Source organism: Chiloscyllium punctatum, chromosome 5, assembly GCF_047496795.1.
Source record: "Chiloscyllium punctatum isolate Juve2018m chromosome 5, sChiPun1.3, whole genome shotgun sequence".
In the NCBI taxonomy this organism is placed as follows: Eukaryota; Metazoa; Chordata; class Chondrichthyes; order Orectolobiformes; family Hemiscylliidae; genus Chiloscyllium; species Chiloscyllium punctatum.
The window spans coordinates 68,459,522-68,483,434 of NC_092743.1; the positions used below are offsets into that span (position 1 = coordinate 68,459,522).

General features: G+C 40.9%; 1 protein-coding gene across 2 annotated transcripts in view; it reads right to left on the reverse strand.

Annotated features, from left to right (window-relative positions):
* Positions 1 to 23,913, reverse strand: part of LOC140477143 (peroxidasin homolog) — a 583,119-nt gene that overhangs the window by 111,043 nt on the left and 448,163 nt on the right. For both annotated transcript variants that reach the window (XM_072570507.1, XM_072570508.1), the window contains exons 13-15: positions 14,271 to 14,383; positions 3,581 to 3,737; positions 2,668 to 2,776 (exon numbers count right to left, since the gene is read on the reverse strand). In XM_072570507.1, the coding sequence (XP_072426608.1) occupies positions 2,668 to 2,776; positions 3,581 to 3,737; positions 14,271 to 14,383 (379 nt within the window). The remainder of the gene's footprint in view (positions 1 to 2,667; positions 2,777 to 3,580; positions 3,738 to 14,270; positions 14,384 to 23,913) is intronic.

Consider the following 23,913-nt stretch of genomic DNA (forward strand, 5'->3'; position numbering starts at 1 on the left):
TGACCTGCAGTCTGACACACTTCTGGCAGAGTACTTTAGGTCAGTCTCATTGCTTGACTTTTACTCTTCCCTCAAAGAGGAGAACTTTCCACACATGAGGAGGCATGCCCAGAAGATTCTAGCCCTCTTTGGATCTACCTATATATGTGAACAGATATTCTCAGTGATGACGTTCAACAAATCCAAATCCAGATCCTCTATCACTGATGATCCTCTCAGCTGTCCTTTGCATATCCACCTCACTCATTCAACTAGATTTCAGTGCACTTGTTCAAGCCCAAAACAGACTGGATTTTTCTCACTAAACAAGTAAAATGAACTGAAAAACATCAAAAGCACTTATTGCTTTTTGTATAGAGTTGTTTGTTGTTTGTAATACTGAACAATAATGAAACAACTTTTCATTATTGGTTTGTGAGATTAACATGTTAAAAAATAAAATTAAATACTGAAATTATTGCTTTTACTGTTTATTTCTTCTATATTTGACCTACTCCACAATTTCATATCTTTATTGTAACAGAATATCCTTATTCTTTTGATTATAAGTTTCAGTGCAAAACTATATAATTTAGTACTTTTTACAATGGGAGAAAATTAATACTGAGCAGAATTATGTTCAACTTATTGTTGGTTCGGCCCTCCAACACAACTCAGGTTTCTTATGTGGCCCCTTGGAAGAATTAATTGCCCACCCCTGACCTAAAGGTTCTGCATTGTGGTTATTCTTTCACCCCACAGACATTAGCAATTGAAGAAGACAGCTCACTCCACCTTCTCAAGGACAACTGGGGATGGACAATAAATACTAGTCTTGCCAACAATGTCCACAAACCCTGAATGAATTAACAATACTTCACCCTGCTTTTTCCAGTCACATTTTCTTGTGGCGAAACTAGTTGATCAGTGAGCATGCTGCTAAACCTGCTGGAAAAATGCAGACCAGTAGCCCTTTAACTCTTGGAACATGAAGGTTCTCACCCTTGTTTTCACCTCCCCAATACATTTGTAATTTTTTTCAAAATTTCTCTGTTCCTCCAACTCTGATTCGGAGATCCCTAACTTTCACCACTTTGTCATGGCGTTAGCTTTCGAGTTTCCTCCCTATATCTCCATCTCTCTTCTTTTCGTAAGATATTACCTTTTTGATTAACCTTTTGGCATTTACTATCGTATCACAACACTAAAGGTGCTATGTAAATATAAATTGCTGTTGCTTCACATATTTGAATAAGTGCAATCTTGCTTCTTCTTTTAACACAATAGGATCATTGTCTGTACATTAATTACACTCTGCTAATTGAACAATTCAAAGAATTGATAAATTTGAAGTACATTTAAGGCAGAGATAGATAGGTTCCTGAGTATCAAGGGGATCAAGAGTTATGAGGAGAAAGCGGGAGAATGGGATTGAGAAACTTTTCAGCCATGATTGAATGTCAGAGCAGACTCGATGGGCTGAATGGACTAATTTTTGCTCCTATGTCTTATGATCTTATTCCAGCCATACTGTATCCAAACTATATGAATTCCACAACTTTCCTCAAAAATGCATCAATTATCTGATTCAGATACACTGGAAAACATCCTCGATCAGATAACACAGACCCCTGATGCTTCTTGAAATGAGCAAGTCACAGTAAAAGATGACTACCATTCTAACATTGACTGCCACTGGTTAAGTTGTCAAGAGAAAGTATCTTGATATATGTGCTATAAAAATTCACCTGTCACTTCTCTCATGATATGTGTTCCTCACAGACATTACTTCACTGAAAACTTAATATTTGCAGAACTTGTTAATTCTTCGGTAAAAGGATAAGGCCTTGTAGGGAAGTTTCTCCTTTACAAGCTATCTCATTCCACTTTATTTCATCCTGTTCTGTTTCTCCAGTTCTTCCTCCATTAAATTAGAGAACCTGTTAATGTTCATTTGCATTGAAATAAGTTGCAGGTCATCTGGGAATAGTATTACAGTCATTAGGGATAAGAACTTCCATTGATGAGTCAATCCCAATTTTCAGATCTCAAAATATTTAAGCTTGATTTTGGTGCTAAGGAAAAACTGGAAACGGCTTGTAAAATCAAGATTCATAAATCTTTTTGTGGTGCTTTTGAATCTCACTCTCTGTATTAAAAGCATTTTACCAGTGATGCAGAGATTAGTTAATTTGGCAAAGTTTAGTATCATTTAATATTCATAGCTTGAGAAAGTTATTCATGGACGCAATTTATGTTAACTAGGTAAATATATACACCTGTCCAAGCTTTCAGTAAATTACTTAGTTTCGTTAATCCAGTGATCAACTGAGCTGTGTTGACCAAAGTTTGATTTCTGGTCTAAGCTGAGTTAGTTGATCATGAACAGGGAAACAGTAAGGGCAGTGAAAATAGTCTCAACTAGGAAAGGTAAAAGCTAGCTATTATTCCCATCTGTAATCGTTATCTAGTGGCTGGTGATGGTAGATTGTACATGTGACTGTATAGTGAGAATAGAGTTAGGCTTATATATGATACATGCCACAGGCAAACAGCCTGCTGTAAATGTTATAATTACTGAGCAAATATCCACCAAAAATGAAATCATATCCACAAAGAAATCAACACCTCAAGAAAATAAGGAAGAGAGAAAGTGGAATAAAAATTGGTAAAGGGAAAATATCTTACTTGTTAAATAATTTCCTCCGTGTAGAATTAATTGCACTGTCAATGCTAAGAATAGCTTCACGAATGGAAGACTCAACAAAATGGTCACCAGTTCGACCCCTCTCTGGAACTGTGAGAAAGAAAGAACTTTGTCAAATAAAAATAAATTTTTAGCATGGGTTCATTTTAAAAAGGTCAGATATTTCATTAATTGTATGTGGAGCAGGGAATTATCCTGATGGTACAACTTCACAGCAATATCCGAGAGATCAATAGATACCCATAATACAGGTAGACAACCCGAAATTTGAAAAGCTCCAAAATCCGAAGATTTTTTTGTGAAAAGTTGTTTTCTCATTAACAAGATTGTTTGGAGTGCAAACAGTTAACCCAACTCCATACCAACTCAGTGTGCGTCCCTCAGATGCAACATGGAGCAGGGAGGGGTAGCGCAGTGTGGCCCAGCACTGTCTCAATTCTCAATTCTGTCTCAGGGCCAGTTACTCACAGTGACGCTGCTCTTCATTAAGATTTTGTGAAAGTTTCACCATCAAACTGTCACTTGTTCTGAAATTTGACAAATTCTGAATTCCAAAAACCGGCTGGTCCTGAGCATTTCAGTTAAAGGATTGTGCACCCGGACTTGCTTTTTACCCTTATTCTGGATAATCGTTGGGCAATGATTTTTGGGACTCCATCAAAATAATGGGATTTTGGTTACATTAACCATTAACCTGATATTCTAGCTTTGAGTGGTAATAAGCAAAGCCAAGTAGAAGTTCTTGTTTTCTCCACAATTGCCTAGATACATAATCACCAAGGCAAATATCCACAGTAACTTTGAGCAGATCCACTTGGTTTGATTCAAACCAACAACTTAAAAGAATGGTGGAAATTATCAAAGAGATACGCTGTTGTAAAAGAAATCACTCACCAGTCACTCTTAGTAACATATTTGTTGTTGCTTGGCCAATCATATTCCGTGCAGCACATTCATATCTTCCTTCATCTGCTTGCCCAATATCCCTGATAGCAAGTGTCCCTTCTGCATTAACATGGAACTTTCCACTCTCTGTAATTTGAACTCCATCCTGTCCAACAAACATAGTTATTGGTGAGACATTTGTAAACTCTATTTCAGAAATTAATTTTATATTTTTGTTAAATATACTTTCCCAGTAAACCATCAAATTTTCCTCCTCAAAATAAAGTTTTAGAAAAGACAAAACCTTTCTGTGATGCCAAGGATAGGTGCTGGCAATAAATCCATGAGCAAAAAAAAACACAACATTTATTTCTGAAGTAGCAACGGACTGAAGTTTTAGTGACCAATTTTAAGGGGACCATGGATAAGTGAAACTCCTGTAATTTTTATTCACTCGAGATGTAAGCATTGCTGGCTATACCAGCAACAACTCATTCTAAATTGCCCGGGTGAAGGTGGTGGCTTTCTTGAACCACTGTATTCCTTTGTAGGGATGCCCATGATGCTGTTAGGAACCAACTTGGAGGTTTTTGACCAGGCAACAATGAAAGAACATCTATGAAGTTTCAAGTCAGGATGGTGTGTGACTTGGAAGGAAACTTGCAAGTCTAAGCGCTTCCATGTATTTTCAGCCCTTGTCCTTGGAGATGGTAGAGTTTGTGGATTTGGAAGTAGCCATTGTGAATTATGCAGTAACACTTCCATCTCAAAGATCATTGGAGTAAATTGTTTAAGAATGGGCTCCTCCCTTCAGTCTTAGTTTTTTGCTTGGGTGATGACTCATAGACAAACGCTGAAATTTTAGAAATAAATCTCATAGATTTTACAACCCTATTATTCTCAGTGGAATGCAGGAGCTGACAGGCCTGGATAAGTTATTAAAGATGGCAAGAAAGGAAGAGAGCTATTAATACATCACACAGTATTCTAAGCTTTATCAGCAGGGCCATATAACACAAGAGCAAGGATGCTCTGATGAACACTGTTTAGACCTCAGCTGGAATATTGGGTACAGTCTGTGTGTCACAATAAAGCAAACTAGTGAAAGCATTGGAGAGAGTGCAGAAAAAAGTTCTGTAAGAATAGTTCCGGGGATGAAACGCTAAAGGCATGAGGAAAGATGGAAAATATTGGGACTGATTTTCTTGGAGGGTGAAGGTTAAGAGACAATTTGATAGAAGTTTTCAAAACCAGGAGGGGTCTGGACAGAGTGGATAAGGAGGCACTGTTCCTGCTCATAAAAAAAATTAACAAGAGTATACTGTTTTAAAGTGTGTAGTTAAAAAAGCAAATACAGAATGAGAAAAAAAGAACAGTTTTCATACGCAATCGGAAATGCACTGCCCGAGTGTGGTGGAAACAGTATCAAGAAAGAACCCACTCTACTCACTGTTGTAAACTTACAGCAAGACTACACTTAAAAGCTATGGACTTATCTGCTGCTGTGCTGTGAGCTCTCCCACACAGGTTCTTCCAAGGTCAGCTGTGAATGTTGGAAGTGGGAGCTTATGGAGAGTTTCCGTGTTACTGATGATTATATCTGCAGGAAACGTGGTCGGTTCTGAATCTCGTCAAATTGCATGGATCAGTTAAAGCGGCAGTTAGAGGCAATAAGGAATTTACAGGAGCTAGGGGGTGTGATGGATCGTAGTTTTCGGAAGGGAGAGGTAGACGGGTTAACACCAGGAAAGGTAGGAGGGGTAAGCGAGTAGTGCAGTCCTGTGGCTATCCCCATCTCAAACAAGTATGCTGTTTTGGAAAATTTATGGGGCGATGCACTCGGAAGGGAATGTAGCATGAACAGTCAAGTTTCTGGTACCGAGAATGGCTTCAATATAGTGAGGGGCATGTCGGGTTCCAAGCGATTGATTATGATAGGGGACTCTCTAGTCAGAGGCACAGATAGACGTTTCTGTGGCAGGCAGTGAAAAATCAGAATAGTCTTTTGCCTCCCTGGTGCCAGGATCAAATATATCTCAGAGAGGGTGCAGAACGTTTGCAAAGGGGAGAAGAACAAGCAGGAGGTCATTGTACACATTGGAACCAACAACGCAGGAGGGGAAAAGGATGAGATTCTGAAGGGAGAATACAGAAAGTTAGGCAGGAATTTAGAAAGAAGGTCCTCGAGGATAGGAATACCCTGAATTATTCCCAGTGCTATAAGCTCGTGAGGGTAGGAAAAGGAAGATAGAGCAGATGAATGTGTGGCTGAGGAGCTGGTGCAGGGGAGAAGGGTTTGCAGTTTTGGATCATTAGGATCTGTTCTGGGGTAGAAATGAACTTCTTGGGTACAAGAAGGATGAATCTTGTCAGCATCTGAATTGGAAGCGGATTAATTTACTGGCAGGGAGATTTGCTAGAGCTGCTTGGAAGGATTTAATCTAGTAAGGTTGGGGGGGGGGGGGGGGGGGGGGAAAGGGGGGGAGGTGGGACCCAGGGAAATATTCAGGAAGGAGATCAAACTGACACTGGTACAGTTGGGAAAAGGAGCGAGACAAACAGTCAGGGCCGGCAGGAACAAAGCAGAGAACAAGGTAGGGCTAATAAATTAAACTGCATTTATTTCAATGCAACGCAAGGCAAAACAGGGAAGGCAGATGAACTCAGGGCCTGGCTAGGCACATGGGACTAGGACATCATAGCAATTACAGAGACATGGCTCAGGGATGGACAGGACTGTCAGCTTAATGTTCCAGGATACAAATGTTATAGGAAGAATAGAAAGGAGGGCAAGAGAGAAGGGGAGTAGTGATTTTGGTAAGGGATAACATTATGGCCGTAGTTAGGGAGGATATTCCTGGGAATGCATCCAGGGAAGTTATTTGGGTGGAACTGAGAAATAGAAAAGGGATGATCGCCTTGCTGGGATTGCATTATAGATCATGCCCCCAAGAGTCAGCAGAAAATTGAGAAACAAATTTGTAAGGAGATCTCAGTTATCTGTAAGAATATTTTAACTTTCCAAATATGGACAGGACTGCCATAGAGTTAAGGGTTTAGATGGAGAGGAATTTGTTATGTGTGTACAAGAAAATGTTCTGATTCAGTATGTGGATGTATCTATTAGAGAAGGTGCAAAACTTGACCTACTTTTGGGAAAAAAGGCAGGGCAGGTGACTGAAGTGTCGGGGGGGAGCACTTTGGGGCCAGTGACCATAATTCTATTAGTTTGAAAATAGTGATAGAAAAGGATAGACCAGATCTAAAAGTTGAAGTTTAAAATTGGAGGAAGGCCAATTTTGACGGTATTAGACAAGAACTTTCAAAATTTGATTGGAGGCAGATGTTTGCAAGTAAAGGGACAACAGGAAAATGGGAACCTTTCAAAAATAAATTAACAAGAGTCCAGAGACAATATGTTCCTGTTATGTTGACAGGAAAGCCTGGTAGGTGTAGGGAATGCTGGATGACCAGAGAAATTGAGGTTTCACTTAAGAAAAAGAAGGAAGCATATGTCAGGTATAGACAGCAAAGATTGAATCAATCCTGAGAAGAATATAAAGACAGTTAGGAGTATATTTAAGAGAGAAATCAGGAGGGCAAAAGGGGACATGAGATAGCTTCGGCAAATAGGGTCAAGGATAAAAGGATAACTAGGGAGAGAATAGGGTCCCTCCAAGATCAGGGTCTAGATTAGAGTGGTGCTGGAAAAGCACAGCGGGTCAGGCAGCGTCCAAGGAGCAAGAAAATCAGTGTTTCAGGTAAAAGCCTTTCATCAGCATCTGCAGTCCTTGTTTTTAACTAGTTGAGTTTTACCCTTCCAAGATCAGCAAGGCAGCCTATGTGTAAAACCACAGGAGATGGGGGAGAAACTAATGAAGTATTTTGCATCAGTGCTTACTGTGGAGAAGGACATGGAAGATACAGAATGCAGGGAAATAGATGGTGACATCTTGAAAAACGTCCATATTACAGAAGAGCAAATGCTGGATGTCTTGAAACGCATAGAAGTGGATAAATCCCCAGGATCTAATCAGGTATACCCTAAAACTGTAGGAAACTAGGGAAGTAATTGCTGCGCCCCTTGCTGAGATATTTGTATCATCGATAGTCACAGGTGGTGAGGTGCCAGAAGACTGGAGGTTGGCTAACGTGGTACCACTGTTTAAGAAAGGTGGTAAGGACAAGCCAGGGAACTTTAGACCAGTGAACCTGACGTCAGTGGTGGGCAAGTTCTTGGAGGGAATCCTGAGGGACATATATGTATTTGGAAAGGCAAGGACTGAATAGGGATAGTTAACATGGCTTTATGCGTGGGAAATCATGTCTCATGGTTACTACTCATGGAATACAGGGAGAACTAGCCATTTGGATAAAGAACTGGTGTGAAAGAAGAAGAGTGGTGGTGAAGGGTCGCTTTTCAGACTGGAGACCTGTGACCAGTGGTGTGCTACAAAGATCAGTGCTGGGTCCACTGTGTTTCATCATTTATAGAAATGATTTGGATGTGAACATAGGAGGTATAGTTTGGAAGTTTGTAGAAGACACCAAAATTAGAGGTTTGTGGTGGACAGTGAAGAAGGTTACCTCAGATTACAATGGGATCTTAATTAGATGGGCCAATGGGCTGAGAAGTTGCAGATGAATTTTAATTTAGATAAATGTGAGGTGCTGCATTTTGGAAAACAAATCAGAGCAGGAATAAAACACTTAATGGTAACATCCTGGGGAGTGTAAGTGAAGAAAGAGACCTTAGAGTGCATGTTCATAGTTCCTCAAAAGTGGAGTCACAGGTACATAAGGTAGCGAAGAAGGTATTTGCTATGCTTTCCCTTATTGGTCAGAGCATTGAGTATTGGAGTTGTAGGTCATCTTGCGGTTGCATAGGACATTGGTTAGGCCACTTTTGGAATACTGTGTGCAATTCTGTTCTCCTTCCTATCAGAAGGATATTGTAAAACTTTAAAGGGTTCAGAAAAGATATACAAGGATGTTGGCAGGGTTGGAGGATTTGAGCAATAGGGAGAGGTTTAATAGGCTGGGACTGTTTTCCCAGGAGCATCAAAGGCTAAGGGGTGACCTTATAGAGGTTTATAAAATCATGAGGGGCATGGATAGGATAAATAGACAAAGTCTTTCCCCTGGGGTGGGGGAGTCCAGAACTAGACAGCATAGGTTTAGGATGAGAGGAGAAAGATATAAAAGAGACCAAAGGGGGCAACTTTTTCATGCAGAGGGTGATACGTGTATGGAATGAGCTGCCAAAGGAAGTAGTGGAGGCTGATACAATTACAGCATTTAAAAGGCATCTGGATGGGTATATGAGTAGGAAGGGTTCAGAGGGATATGGGCCAAATGCTAGCAAATGGGACTAGATTGGGTAGGGATATCTGATCGGCATAGACGAGTTGGACCAAAGGGTCTGTTTCCACGTTGTACATCTCAATGATTCTGTGACTCTATGAAGACACTGTACTTTTGAAACTCTGAACTGTGGGATTCTGATAAATGCACATTAGATGTATGATAAATGTGCTCTCAAAGTAAGATCATACGAGCTGATGCTCTTGTGGAATGCACCTGCAAAACACTTATTCTAGGCCCATGTAGAGTACTGAGTCAAAGAGTGCAGTGCGGAATGAAGAGTTTATGTTTGAAAAGTTGGCTCTCCTGCTCTTTGGGATACTGCCTGACCGGCTGTGCTTTTCCAGCACCACACTCTTCGATTCTGATCTCCATCATCTGCAGTCCTCACTTCCTCCAAGTGGAGTGCATTCTGTTTCTTATTTTGACAGCACACAACTGAAAGCTAATATCAATGATACATTCAAATTCAGAGGTGTGTGGTGTTACCAGTGAAAGTAACTTAAAATTCAAAAGCCACAAATCAAAAGGAAAATAGATAAAATCTTTAAAATGAAACGGCAAACCTGTAAGTTTTTTTTTAAACTTGAATGGAATGTGTAAAAAATTAAAGATGCTGAAGAACATGTGAGGTTTTCAGCATTCACTAATAAATAAGTTAAATATTTCTGTTGGCGTGGTCTTCACTTTATGATTTTAAGACCATAAGATATAGGAGCAGAAATTGGGCCATTCAGCTCATTGAGACTCCTTCCCTATTCAATTATGGCTGGTAAGTTTCTTAACCGCATTCCCCCCCCTTTCTCTCCATAACCCTTGATCCCGTTGATACTCCAAAACCTATGTATCTCAGTCTTAAATATACTCAATAACCTGGTCTCCACAGCCTTCTGTGGCAACGAATTCCATAGATTCACCAGTCTTTGCATGAAAAAGTTTCTCCTTATCTCCATTCTAAAAGGTCTTCCATTTACTCTAAGGCTCTGCCTCGGGTCCTAATCTCTCCTACCAATGGAAGCATCTTTCCAACATCTACTTTGTCCAGGCCATTCAGTATTCTGTGAGAAGGATTCCCCTCATCCTTCTAAACTCCATTGAGTATAGACCCTGAGTCTTCAAACATTCCTCATATATTAAGCTTTTAAATCTCGCGAACTTCCTCTGAACACCCTGCAGGGCCAGTACATCGTTCGTGAGATATGGGGCCAAAATGGTACACAATACTCCAGATGTGGTTTGACTAGAGCCTTATAGAGCCTCAGAGTTACATATTCAAGTCCTCTCAAAATAAGTGCTATCATTGCAGTTGCCTATCTAACTATTGACTCAACCTGCAAGCTTACCTTGAGAGAATCCTGGACAAGAACTCCCAAGTCTCTTCACACTTCAGACTTCTGAATTTTCTGCCCATTTAGAAAGTAGTCCATGCCTCTATTCTTCCTACCAAACTGCGTGACCTCAAGACTTATCCAGATTGTACATCATCTGCCACTTCTTTGCCCACTCTCCTCACCTGTCCAAATCTTTCTGCAGCCTCCCCACATCCACAACACTACCTGTCCTCCTACCTACATTTGTATCATCTGCAAATATAGCCAAAATGCCCTCAGTTCCTTCATCTAGATCGTTTATGTATAAAATGAAACGTTGTCCCAATACTGAGGCTTACAAAACACCACTTGTCACTGGCTGCCTCCCCGAGAAGTCACTGAGCTTGCAAAACATCACTTGTCACCGGCTGCCATCTTGGGAAGGATTTTGAGAAACATTTTGTAGCTTGAAAGCAACATAATTAGGAACAGCATTGTTTAGATTAGATTACATTACAGTGTGGAAACAGGCCCTACGGCCCAACAAGTCAACACCGACCCGCTGAAGTGCAACCCACCCATATCCCTAATCTAACACTACGGGCAATTGAGCATGGCCAATTCACCTGACCTGCACATCTTTGGACAGTGGGAGGAAACCAGAGCACCCGGAGGAAACCCACGCAGACACGGGGAGAACATGCAAACTCCACACAGTCAGTCACCTGAGGCGGGAATTGAACCCGGGTCTCAGGCGCTGTGAGGCAGCAGTGCTAACCACTGTGCCACCGTGCCGCCCACATTTTTTTTTTATGCTGACTATCCTTGATCACATTATTCCTATCCAGATGTTCATAAATCCTATCCCTTACAATTCTCTCTAAGACTTTGCCCACAGCAGAAGTGAGACTCACCGGCCTATAGTTACTAGGGTTATCCCTACTCCCCTTCTTGAACAAGGGAACCACATTTGCTATCCTCCAGTCTTCTGGCACTATTCCTCTAGACAACGAGGACATAAAAATCAAGGCCAATGGCTCTGCAATCTCCTCCCTTGCTTCCCAGAGAATCCTAGGATAAATGCCATCAGGCCAAGGGGACTTATCTATTTTCACCCTTTCCAGAATTTCCAACACCTCTTCCCTACATACCTCAAAGCTTTCCATTCTAATTAATTGTGGCTCAGTATTCACATCAGCAACAATGTCCTGTTCCTGAGTGAATACTGATGAAAAGTATTCATTCAGTGCCTCCCCAATCTCTTCAGCCTCCACATGCAACTTCCCACTACTATCCTTGACTGGACCTATTCCTACCCTAGTCATTCTTTTATTCCTGACATACCTATAGAAAGCCTTTGGGTTTTCCCTAATCCTACCAACTAAGGACTTTTCATGTCCCCTCCTTGCTGCTCTTAGCTCTCTCTTCAGATCCTTCCTGGATACCTTATAACTCTCAATCGCCCCAATTGAACCTTCACGCCTCATTTTTACATAGGCCGCCCTCTTCCCTTTAACAAGGGATTCCAATTTCTTATTAAACCACGGCTCCCTCACGCGACGCTTTCCTCCCTGCCTGACAGGTACATACTTATCAAGGACACTCAATAGTTGCTCCTTGAACAAGCTCCACATATCGATAGCGCCCTTCCCTTGAAGCCTACTTTTCCAAGCCATGCATCCTAAGTCATGCCTCACCGCATCATAATTTCCCTGCCCCCACCTATAAATCTTGCCCTGCAGTGCACACTTATCCCTCTCCATCACCAGAGTAAAAATCACTGAATTGTGGTCACTGTCCCCAAAGTGCTCACCTACCTCCAAGTCTAACACCTGGCCTGGTTCATTACCTAGAACCAAATCCAGTATGGCCTCACCTCTTGTTGGCCCGTCTACATATTGTGTCAGGAAACCTTCCTGCACACATTGGACAAACACCGACCCATCTAACGAGCTCGAGCTATAGCTTTCCCAGTCAATATCAGGAAAGTTAAAGACCCCCATAACAACCACCCTATTACTTTCACTCTTCTCCTGAATCATCCTCGCAATCCTTTCTTTTACGTCTCTTGGACTATTAGGAGGCCTGTAGAAAACTCCTAACAGGGTGACCTCACCTTTCCTATTCTTAACCTCAGCCCAAACTACCTCAGATGGCGAGTCTTCATCCATCGTCCTTTCCACCACTGTAATACTATCTTTGACAAGCAATGCCACACCTCCCCCTCTTTTACCACCACCTCTGACCCTACTAAAACATTTAAACCCTGGAACCTGCAACAGCCAAATCTGTCCTTGTTCTACCCATGTCTCCGTAATAGCCACAACATCGAAACCCCAGGTACCAACCCACACTGCAAGTTCATCTCCCTTATTTCGTATACTTCTTGCATTGAAGTATACACACTTCAAGCCACCTTCCTGTTTACAGGCACCCTCCTTTGAGATTGATGCCATGTTCCTAACCTCCCTACACTCCAGGTCCTGCACCCTAAAGCTACAGTCTAGGTTCCCATGCCCCGGCAGAGTTAGTTTAAACCCCCCCCAAGAGCACTAGCAAACCTCCCCCCAAGGATACTGGTGCCCCTCAGGTTCAGGTGTAGACCATCCTGTTTATAGAGGTCCCACCTTCCCCAGAAAGAACCCCAGTTATCCAGATACCGGAATCCCTCCCTCCTGCACCATCCCTGTAGCCACGCATTTAACTGCTCTCTCTCCCTATTCCACGACTCTCTATCACGTGGCACGGGTAACAAACCAGAGACAACAACTCTGTTTGTTCTAACTCTGAGCTTCCAACCTTGCTCCCTGAAAGCCTGCCTAACATCCTCAGCCCTCCTCCTAGCTATGTCGTTGGTGCCAATGTGGACCACAACTTTGGGCTGCTCCCCCTCCCCCTTAAGGACCCGGAAAATACGATCAGAAACATCACGTACCCTTGCATCTGGGAGGCAACATACCAAATGTGAGTCTCTCTCGCCCCCACAAAACCACCTATCTGTGCCCCGAACTATCGAGTCCCCAATAACTATTGCTCTGCTCTTCTCCACCCTTCCCTTCTGAGCAACGGGGACAGGCTCCGTGCCAGAGGCCTGAACCCCATTGCTTACCCCTGGTAAGTCGTCCCCCACACAAGTATCCAAAACGGTATACTTGTTCTTAAGGGGAACGACCGCAGGGGGTCCCTGCACTGGCTGCTTCCTCCCAGTCCCCCTCACTGTCACCCATCTGTCTACAATCTTTGGAGTTACTACTTCCCTATAGCTCCGATCTATGACCCCCTCTGCCTCCCGAATGATCCTAAGTTCATCCAACTCCAACTCCAGTTCCCTAACACGGTCTTGGAGGAGCTGGAGATGGGTGCACTTCCTGCAAGTGTAATCAGCAGGGACGTCCATGGCATCCCTCACCTCAAACATGTTGCAAGAGGAACATTGCACTGCCTTCACTGCCATCCCTCTAAAAGTAACCTTTTAAAAAAAACAAACTAGGTCTAAAAAAAAGAACAAGCAAAATGCAGCACTTACCTACTTACCACAACGGATCTTATTATTTGGTTAGAGGAGGAGGGCGGGTGGGAGACACTACCTCTGTAGTGCCTCAGGTTCCACTCCTGCGCACTTTTATAGGGAAAAAAAACCTACCCAGGTAAGCTTGCGCTACACCAGCTTCCAGGTCCTGGCTGTCCCTCTGGTCGTCGTCACTTTCCCCTGTTGTTTATCATTTCCAATGTAACAATGTTGCAAGTTTGCATTTTGAATCATGCACTGAAGAAAGATTTTAATATTGCTGGTTCCATGCTTCAATGCCGGGAAGAGTAGAAAATTAAAGGTGAAGTCAACTTTGACCATTTGCTCACATAACTTTGTGACTTGAAGTGGTGGTTGATCTAATAACAGCAGTTTGTATTTTGAGTGAAGTTGAACATTACAGTGTTTTAATGTCACCAATTAATATTCTTCAGATTAAAAATTTAAGGAAGAAACATTCAAAGTGTATTTATTCACCATTGTTTTCTCCCTTTACCTTAGTCCAGGTGATTATGGGATGTGGTTCTCCCTGAGCACTGCAGGGTATCTTTACATCTTGGCCAACCTCTGCGGTGATATCCCTTGGTACATCTGTAAACACCGGTATCACTGAAAAACATTAATAACACATTGTCAAAATTTCAGACAAGGTGTAGAAACAGATTTGAATTTTGTGCTGTTTTTACAAAACTGCATGAATCTAGTTACCCGTACATTTTACGATTCACCAAGGGTGATTGATTTTTACAAATTACATTTCATTCATTCTGCCAATGCTGAAACAATCAAGGTTGTTGAATTATTCATTTATCTTTCTAATATTATCCTTCTAAAAGTTTATATTATTTTCAAACAATTCCAATTTCAGCTGGGTCTTTTTGTCCACTTTTTAGACATTAGTTTCTTGAAGGCAATGGTTCATATTGTGACAGTAACCACACTTCACTACATTGTTCAACTATCAGCGTGGAAAAAAAACTAATGAATTCCTGATTACACAGATCTCACCTTATTACCATCACATGTTCATAAAAGTTAATTTCAATTTTTTATTCATTCGTGGAATTAGTCAGCATTTCTTACCCATCTCGAGTTGTCCTTGTGAAGATGCTCAGTGAGAATCATTGAATTGTCATTAGTAATGGGAACTCTGATTCTTATTTCCTTCCCTTACTTGTTCAGATCAAATGCCATATTAACTGTATTTGCCCACTGAGAAGTATCACTCAATAATAAAATTAAATCAAAATTTTCATTAGACCTACGAACTAAAATAAAACGCTCAAAATCTGAAAACATTTAAAATTTATCCACAAAGATGTCAAGTAACTTTCACCAACAACTTATTGCTAAGTTTATCTTTTGGATCAGATGTTAAACGAAGGCAAGTCACTTCGCCAGGTGGATATGAATAATCAAAGGCATTATTTTGACATAGTGGGGAGTTGCTAGTATTTGTGCTAATTATTATCCCTCCATTAACAACATTAAAACAGATTATCTGGTCATGTTGCTATGATTTCTATAAAGACCAATAACTTTAAAAAGAAATTTGAACATCCAGTTGATAACTGAAAAGATGACATGACACGATTCATTCATAGCCTCCAGATGATGCAGGCAGTGACAAGAACGTTGGAAAAATATGACAAGAATGAAAACTGAGATTCTAAATGCTGAGATTGAAAGCCTAATTTTCCGCTTAAAAGTTTGATTTCTAGACTCAAATTTTGCGAGTAAACAGCAAAGGTCTTATTTCTAAGCAATATAATCTTATTACCATGTAATGTTGCCTCATTTATATGTCATTTGTGATTTTCCCATGTATAGGCACTAAATGAGAAACTAAATGTGTTGAAAGCTGAGCTGCAACTAAATAATTGCAGCTCACTAGCTTCTTCCTGGCCAGCATTCCCTTACATCATCATGGCAGCAACCATCTTCATTCTCCTTTGCATTGACAAAGTACTAGCCTTATCACGTCATCAAGGCCACTACATTTTGAACTAAGTTATAACACAATTCAACACTTCAGTGGAACACTTTGAAGTTCAGTGACACCTACCACTACCCATCTCATGCATCAGAAGAGAGAGCATTTCAGGGCTCTTAGCTTGCTTTCTTAACGTTCATTCACTTTGGACCTACTTTGATGCTTACAGCATCTCTGCTTTGCCTTACAGCACTTAATAGGGAGCTCAGATTTAGGGGAGGCAAAACTAGTAAAACAAAATAGAATAATAGTAAGTAAACACTAAAGATAAATAAGCATCATGTAAGATCAAAATGGAGAGTATTGTTAACAAGGCTGAATTAAAGGCACCCTAACTGAATTTGCATAGCATTTATAAAACAGTAGATGATTGGAATGCACAAATTGAGGTAAATGGATATCAAATTCATTGCCAATACAAATATCGAAAGGGAAAGGCGAATTAATCATGGCTAATACGAAATTTTAAAATTGCATTATTTCAAAGGAAGTGATTGTTCAGAATGCCAGAAAAAAGTGATAAGGCTAAGGATTGTACAGAGTCAACACAGGTTTCTATAAGAGAAATCACCTTTGATAAATATTGTTTAATTAGTTTATATTTAGATTATTTTGCACAGTTGGGTCTCCTTTTCAAGAAAGGATACACTTGCCGTAGGGGGAGTTCAGTGGATATTCAGCAGATTAAATCCTAGATTGGTGGGATTGTCTTCAGAGGAAAGTTTGAGGAAACAGGGTCCGCTTTCACAGAAGATCAAAGAATGAGAGATGGCCTCATTTAAACACAAAATTCTTATAAGACATTTCATAGAGGACACAGATAGGTTGTGTCCTTATTTTTGGTGATTTGAGAACCAGGTGATATAATCTCAGGATAAGGGACAGGTGATTTAACACTGAGATGAGGAGGAATATCTTCATTCAGAAGATGGTGACGTTTTTGAATTTTCTATCTCAGAGGGCAGTCCAAGTTTAATCATTGAGCAGAATCAAGGCAGAAACAATAGTCTTCTGAAAAGTGTGATATATAGACATAGTTCAGGAAAGTGGCATCATGATAATGAGCAGGTCTGGCTGCATCTGTGGAGAGAAATCAGAGTTAACATTTCAGGTCAAGTGGTAGAAGACAGAGGGTGGTGATGGAGGGTTGTTTCTCAGACTGGAGACCTGTGACCAGTGGAGTGCCATAAGGATCGGTGCTGGGTCTACTACTTTTCATCATTTATATATATGACTTGGATGCAAGCATAAGAGGTACAGTTAGTAAGTTTGCAGATGACACCAAAACTGGAGGTGTAGTGGGCAGCGTAGGTTATCTCAGATTACAATGGGATCTTGATCAGATGGGCCAGTGGGCTGAGAAGTGGCAGATGGAGTTTAATTTAGATAAATGTGAGATGCTGCATTTTCGGGAAAGCAAATCTTAGCAGGATTTATACACTTAATGGTAAGGTCCTAGGGAGTGTTGCTAAACAAAGAAATCTTGGAGTGCAGGTTCATAAATCCTTGAAAGTGGAATCGCAGGTAGATAGGATAGTGAAGAAGGCTTTTGGTATGCTTTCCTTTATTGGTCAGAGCATTGAGTGTAGGAGTTGGGAGGTCATGTTGCAGCTGTTCAGGACATTGGTTAGGCACTGTTGGAATATTGCGTGCAATTCTGGTCTCCTTCCTATTGGAAAGATGTTGTGAAACTTGAAAGGGTTCAGAAAAGAGTTACAAGGATGTTGCCAGGGTTGGAGGATTTGAGCTATAGGGAGAGGCTGAACAGGCTGGGGCTGTTTTCCCTAGAGCGTCGGAGGCTGATAGAGGTTTACAAAATTATGAGGGGCATGGATAGGATAAATAGACAAAGTAATTTCCCCTGGGGTGGGGGAGTCCAGAACTAGAGGGCATAGGTTTAGGGTGAGAGGGGAAAGATATAAAAGAGTCCTAAGGGGCAACTTTTTCACACAGAGGGTGGTACGTGTATAGAATGAGCTGTCAGAGGAATTGGTGGAGGCTAGTACAAATACAGCATTTAAAAAGCATCTGGATGGGTATATGAATAGGAAGGGATGGAGACATATGGGCCAGGTGTTGGCAGGTGGGACTAGACTGGGTTGGATGAGTTGGACCGAAGGGTCTGTTTCCGTGTTGTATATCTCTATGACTCTATGACCCTTCGCCAGTACTGATGGTAGTTAAGAAAGTTTAGCGGCTGAGCTTTCTAGCAATTTCATTTTAGTCTTTGATTTACAGCATCCATAGTTCTTTCAGTTTTTATCATGACAATCAGCCCTGATCTGGAATAGCAGGGCATGGAGGAATGGGCTATTTCTGTTTCTATGATCGTACATTTTACATTTGTCGCTTATGGTAACTTCCTACTTTTACATTTTTAACACAACTTTAAAGCCAAATGTATTCCTTACAGTCTTTGCTTCATAGTAATTTGATTTTGTTATCCCTAGTTCAAATATTTCTGAGATCTTGAACTTTTTAAATTCACTTATGGGATGAGGGCATTGCTGGCTGGGTCAGCACTTATTATACATCTCAAGTAGCCCTTGTGGTGGTAATGAATTGCTTTCTTGAACTGCTGTAGTCCATGTGCTGTAGGTAGACCCACGATGCTAATAGGGAGGGAATTCCACGATTTTGTCCCAATGACCCTGAAGGAACAAAGATATATTTCCAAGTCAAATTGGTGATTAGCTTGGCTTGGAGGGGAGTTTGCAGGTGGTGATATTGCAATGTGTCTGCTGCCCTTGTTCTTCTAGATGGTAGTGGTCCTGTTGCCAGACCTGCAGTCCGTGAGGAATCCTAGATGCTCCTGGCAGTCTGAATGGCCACATGTGCAGACATGGCAGTGGTTTGACCAACCTGAGTGCAGGATTACATAGCTTGAGCATCAGCTGGAGGCACTGCAGAGCATCTGCAAGCCTTAGAGTTATGTGGAGAGCAGGTTTTTAAATGCTGCTTAAGGAAGTGCAGACAGAAGGAGAAATGGTGACCATTTGTCAGAAGAAGGGTGGGAGGTAGGTAGTCAAGAAAGCCCCAGAGTGCTACACACTCAAAAGCAGATTTTCTGTGTTGGAAAATGATGAGTGGGATGGTTCCTGTAGGGAGTGCAGCTAAACCCAACTACACAATGGAGGATTAGAAAAAGAAGGTAAACAAAAGTGGGAGATAATTTAGTAGTGATGGGTGCAGACAGACATTTCGATGGATATGTATGCAACTCCAAGATGACACTTTACCTTCCTCAGGCAAAGGTCAAAGATGTCACTGAACAACTACAGGATATTCTGAAAAGGGAGGACAAGAAGTCAAAGATCATGGTTCACATTGGGACCAAACAGGTAGAAAGAGAGATGAAATTTTGCAACAAGGATTTAGGGAGTTTGGTAGCAGTTTAAACAACAGTACCTCAAAGGTTGTAATCTCTGAATTACTCCTGGTGCCAGCTGCTAGTTGTATCTAGGAATAAGCAGATAGAAGTTGAATGCATGGCTGAAGAGTTGGAGCAGATGTGAGATCCGTGGATCACTGGGTCTATTTCTGAAAAAGGGGGGACCTGCATAAGTCCAATGGGTTGCATCTGAACTAGAATGGGACCAAGTGCCTCATGGGGAGGTTTACAAGTGCAATTGGTGGGGGTTTAGTTGAAATTGGCAGGGTATTGGGATATGGAGTGAAGATATGGTAGGAGTTAGTGTTACGATTAGTAAAGAAGAAGAACCAAGTGGGTGTAGAAAGCAGTGCAAATATATCCAAGTTAAGGCACAAGGGGGCAAGGCACAGTGAGTGGAATTTATTTTAATATGAAGAGATTTGCAAGTGAAGCAAATAAGTTGAGAGGGTTTATTAACTCATGGGCATGTGATATCCTTCCTATCAATGAGACATGGTTGTGAGAGGACAAGACAGGCAGCTCAATATCCTGGGGTATAAAATCTTTAGGCGGAATAGTGTGGTAGGCAGGGGGAGGAACATAAAAGAGGAGATTGTGTTGTGATATTGATCAGAGAGTCAATTTCTACAATAAGGGGGGATGGTATCTTAAAAAGTTCCTCAAATGGGTTCATATTGATAGAACTTAAAAACAAAAGAAGGAGGTACAATAGAGCCCCAAACAGTCAGTGAGAAATAAAACAGATATGTTGGCAAGTACCAGAGAACTGTAAAAACAATACAGTAACAACCACAAGGGATTTCAATTATCCAATGCTAACTAGGGTAGACAAAATGTGAAAGGCTTATAATTATTAGAATCTCTCCAGGGGAGCTTTTTAAGCTTGCCTGTAGAAAGACAAACAACAGAGTGAGTGCATTTCAGTGATTGTGACCAGAATTCATTAAGATTTAAGGTAAGACAGGGCAAATACAATGAAGGAGCAGAAACAAAGTTTCTGAATAAGGGCAAGGCCGATTTTAATAAGAAAAGACAGGATCTGGCCAAAGTTGACTAGGAGCAACTACTTGCAAAAACTCCACAGAGGGAGATATTCAAATGGGGAAAAAAGGGGAGTGCAGGACCAACATGTTCTTGTCAAGATGTGAGATAATGCATTTTGAGAGGGCTAAAAGGCAAGGGAGTACACGTAGAATGTCATAATCCTAGGAAGCACAGAGGATCAAAGTGATGTTAGTGTGATCCTTGAAGGCAGCAGGACAGGTAGAGAAGGTGGCAAAGAAAGCATATGGGCTATTTGTCTCTATTAGTCACAGAACACAAGAGCAAAGAGGTATGATGGGCAACTAGTTAGGTCACAGTTGCCCATCACCACACTATAGAAAGGTTGTGATTGCATTAGAAAGCATGCAGAAGAGATTCACTAAAATATTGCCTAGGCTGGAACGATTGAACTATGAAGAGAAACTAGATAAGTTGGACTTAATTAGTGTAGAGAAGGCAAAGAATTTTTGATGGAAGTGCATAAAGTTCTGAGGAGAATGGACAAGGTAGATGAGGAGAATGGACAAGGTAGATAAGGAGAAAGATTCCCTCTTAGTAAGGGATCAATAACAAGAGAGTACAGTTTCATGACAAGGAGGAAGAGGTTAGAGGGGATTTGAAGAAAACATAATTCACCCAAAGGGCTGTGAGTATCACAAACATACTGCCTGAAAAAGTGGTAGAAGCCAAAACCATAAAGATATTCAAGAACTATTCTGAAGTCTTAAACTGTCATATAGCATTCAAGGCTAAAGGCCAAGTGCTAGAACAAGGATTAGAATAGATAGGTGCTGATGACTGACATGAAAATGGTGAGCCAAAGCTCCTCTTCCCATGTTGTACCAACTCTATGACTTTGATGACTCTGGCATATCCCCTCCATTTCAATAGTGACTATACTTCTATGCACATCTTCGGAGTAAAATAGTTTTGAACTCCAAATGAGATTATGAAAGGTATTATATAAATGCAAGTTCTTTCTCTAACATCAAACAAATCAATAAACAGCTTGCTGATTTCACAATGTTTCCTTCCCCAGTACTGCCTTCCAAAATAAACTGAAATTTAAAAGAATCTTAACTCCATGAAAACCTTTGTCATTTCTTTCTCCATTTGCTGATATATACACACAATGCCACTGTGATGTCATTTTTAATGATTTCCCACAGCAAGTATGGTACAATTATTCTCCATTTTTTGTCAAACACAAAATATTGGCAGGCCCTATTTCCATGAGGATCTTTAGAAGGCCAACTGTGTCATAAGTAATCAACAGTGTATCCCTTGTTAACGCACATGTTAGCCAGGTCAGCACAAGCACTGGTCACATTCATGTTCCATTATAGTCTTTTTTTTGGATTGTGGCTTTTACTGTAATGGTAATTGCAAAAGAAACATATGACATATGGAACTGTTTCAAATTTGCCTTTTGGCAAAAGACAACAAAATTAATTAACCAATTCAAATCAAATCCAAACATTCAACATTTAACTAATAACAGTTGGGCATTTAGCAACACCCCAATATTTTGTACAAATAGTCTGTAGTGACAGTGATTGTACGCAGAACACAACTAACTTCATTCTTAGTAGGAACAAATTACAGCAGATGCTGGAGTCTGTATGAAAACAACAAATGCTGGAGATCACAACTGTTCAGACAGTATCCGTGGGGAGCAAGCTAATTTTTCATGTCTAGATGACTCATCATCAGAGCTGAAGTAAAGTGTGGAGGGGACAGCATTTATGCTCCAGTTTGGAGAGTTGGGCGGAGAAATGGCAAATGTAGTTCAATCTGGACAAATGCGAGGTGATGCATTTTGGAAGATCCGTTTCGAGAGTGAACTACAAAGGAACCTCGATTATCCAGCATTTGATTATCTGACTATCGGATTATCCGGCATGATCGCCAAGTCCTGATGCTCAGTTAAACTATGTTATCTGGTATTTGATTATCCAGAATTTGATTAACCGAACAAATTACTGCCTGCCCATGTCCTTCGGATAACCAACGTTCCTCTGTAAGTGGTAAATGGAAAAGTCCTGAAGAAAATTGATGTACAGAGAGATCTGGGTGTTCAGGTCCATTGCTTTGGAGACAGTGTAGAGGAGGTTCACCAGGATGTTGCCTGGTATGGAGGGTGCTAGCTATGAAGAGAGGTTGAGTAGCTGAGGGATATTTTCATTAGAAAGACAGAGGTTAAAGGGGGGGATTCTGATTGAGGTCTACAAAATCATGAGAGCTATAGATAGGATAGATAGCAAGAAGCTTTTTCCCAGAGTGGGGTACTCAATTACTAGGGCTCATGAGTTCAAGGTGAGAGGGGCAAAGTTTAAGGGAGATATGCATGGAAAGTTGTTATGCAGAGGGTGGTGGGTGCCTGGAATGCATTGCAAATGGAGGTGGTAGAGGAAGGTATGATAGCATCATTTAAGATGTATCTCGACAGGTACATGAATGGGTAGGGAGCAGAGGGATACAGATCCTTAGAAAAATAGGCAACAGGTTTAGATAGAGGATCTGGATTAGCACAGGCTTGGAGGGCCAAAGGGCCTGTTCCTGTGCTGAAATTTTCTTTGTTCTTTGTTAAGAAGCATGTATTATGTATAGATCCACACATAAACTGCCGTCTGATACACCAATCAAAAAACAATGGGATCAAGTCTTTTTGAATATCATCCCCATTCTCATGTTGTATTATATCCATGGACTCCTCTATATACAAGCAAATGATTTCAGAAGTAAAAAAAATTGATTTAAACTGAAGTGTGATTTGTACCATACAATGATTATAATGGAAGATTATACCTGGTACTCATTATTATCGATGTTGATCAAGCTCTATCCTGGGAATCTATGCACAAATTTAAGTTTAAGCAGATTTGAGAAAGCCAAGGAGGTCCCTTTGTTTACCGGTTTGCCTAGAAATTTCAATATTTTTAATATCTTGATCGAATGAAGTTGCACGTATCAATTCTATTTTGCACAGTAAAATTGTAGAGATTATTTTGATAATGTCAAATCACAACATCAAATAAATCCAAAATTTACTTGGAACACTACCTATCTTCCATTGTCAGTAGGATTCTGCATTTAAGTACTAACACAGTTTTCCCTTTGTCTAACTCACTTGCTGTCATTTGCCATTCATTCACCTGAATCTCTGACTTATGGACCTGTGCTCTAAATGTTATATCCCTCGATCTGCGACATTCAAACAGGCAAACACAGTGTCATAGTTAAATTACTGCTGCAATTCAACTCCTAGAGTTACGTGGCAGGGTTGTAGTCTAAGAAATTACATAAGGCTTGGAGTTTGGTTTTCCATGAAGCAGCTAACAAGTCTAGCTTCACAGCTGTCAGACTGAGAAATTGCACAAGGGCTCTGGATATCGGGTTTTACTAAAATGGCAAACAAGCAGTGAAGTTTCATAGTTGATGTGGGAGGTCCAATATCCAGCTTCAGGTGCAGCTATAAAGGTATCAGTGATTTAGAAAAAAAAATCACTGCCTGAAACTACAGGTTGCCATGATGTGGAGGTGCCAGTGTTGGACTGGAGTGGACCAAGTAAAAAAAATCACACAATGCCAGGTTATAGTCCAACAGGTTTACTTGGAAGGACAAGCTTTCAGTAGCTATCTGACCAAGGAGCAGCGTTCCAAAAAACTGTGCCAACACTGTGTATTTGAGCAAAGTGTGCTGTGCTT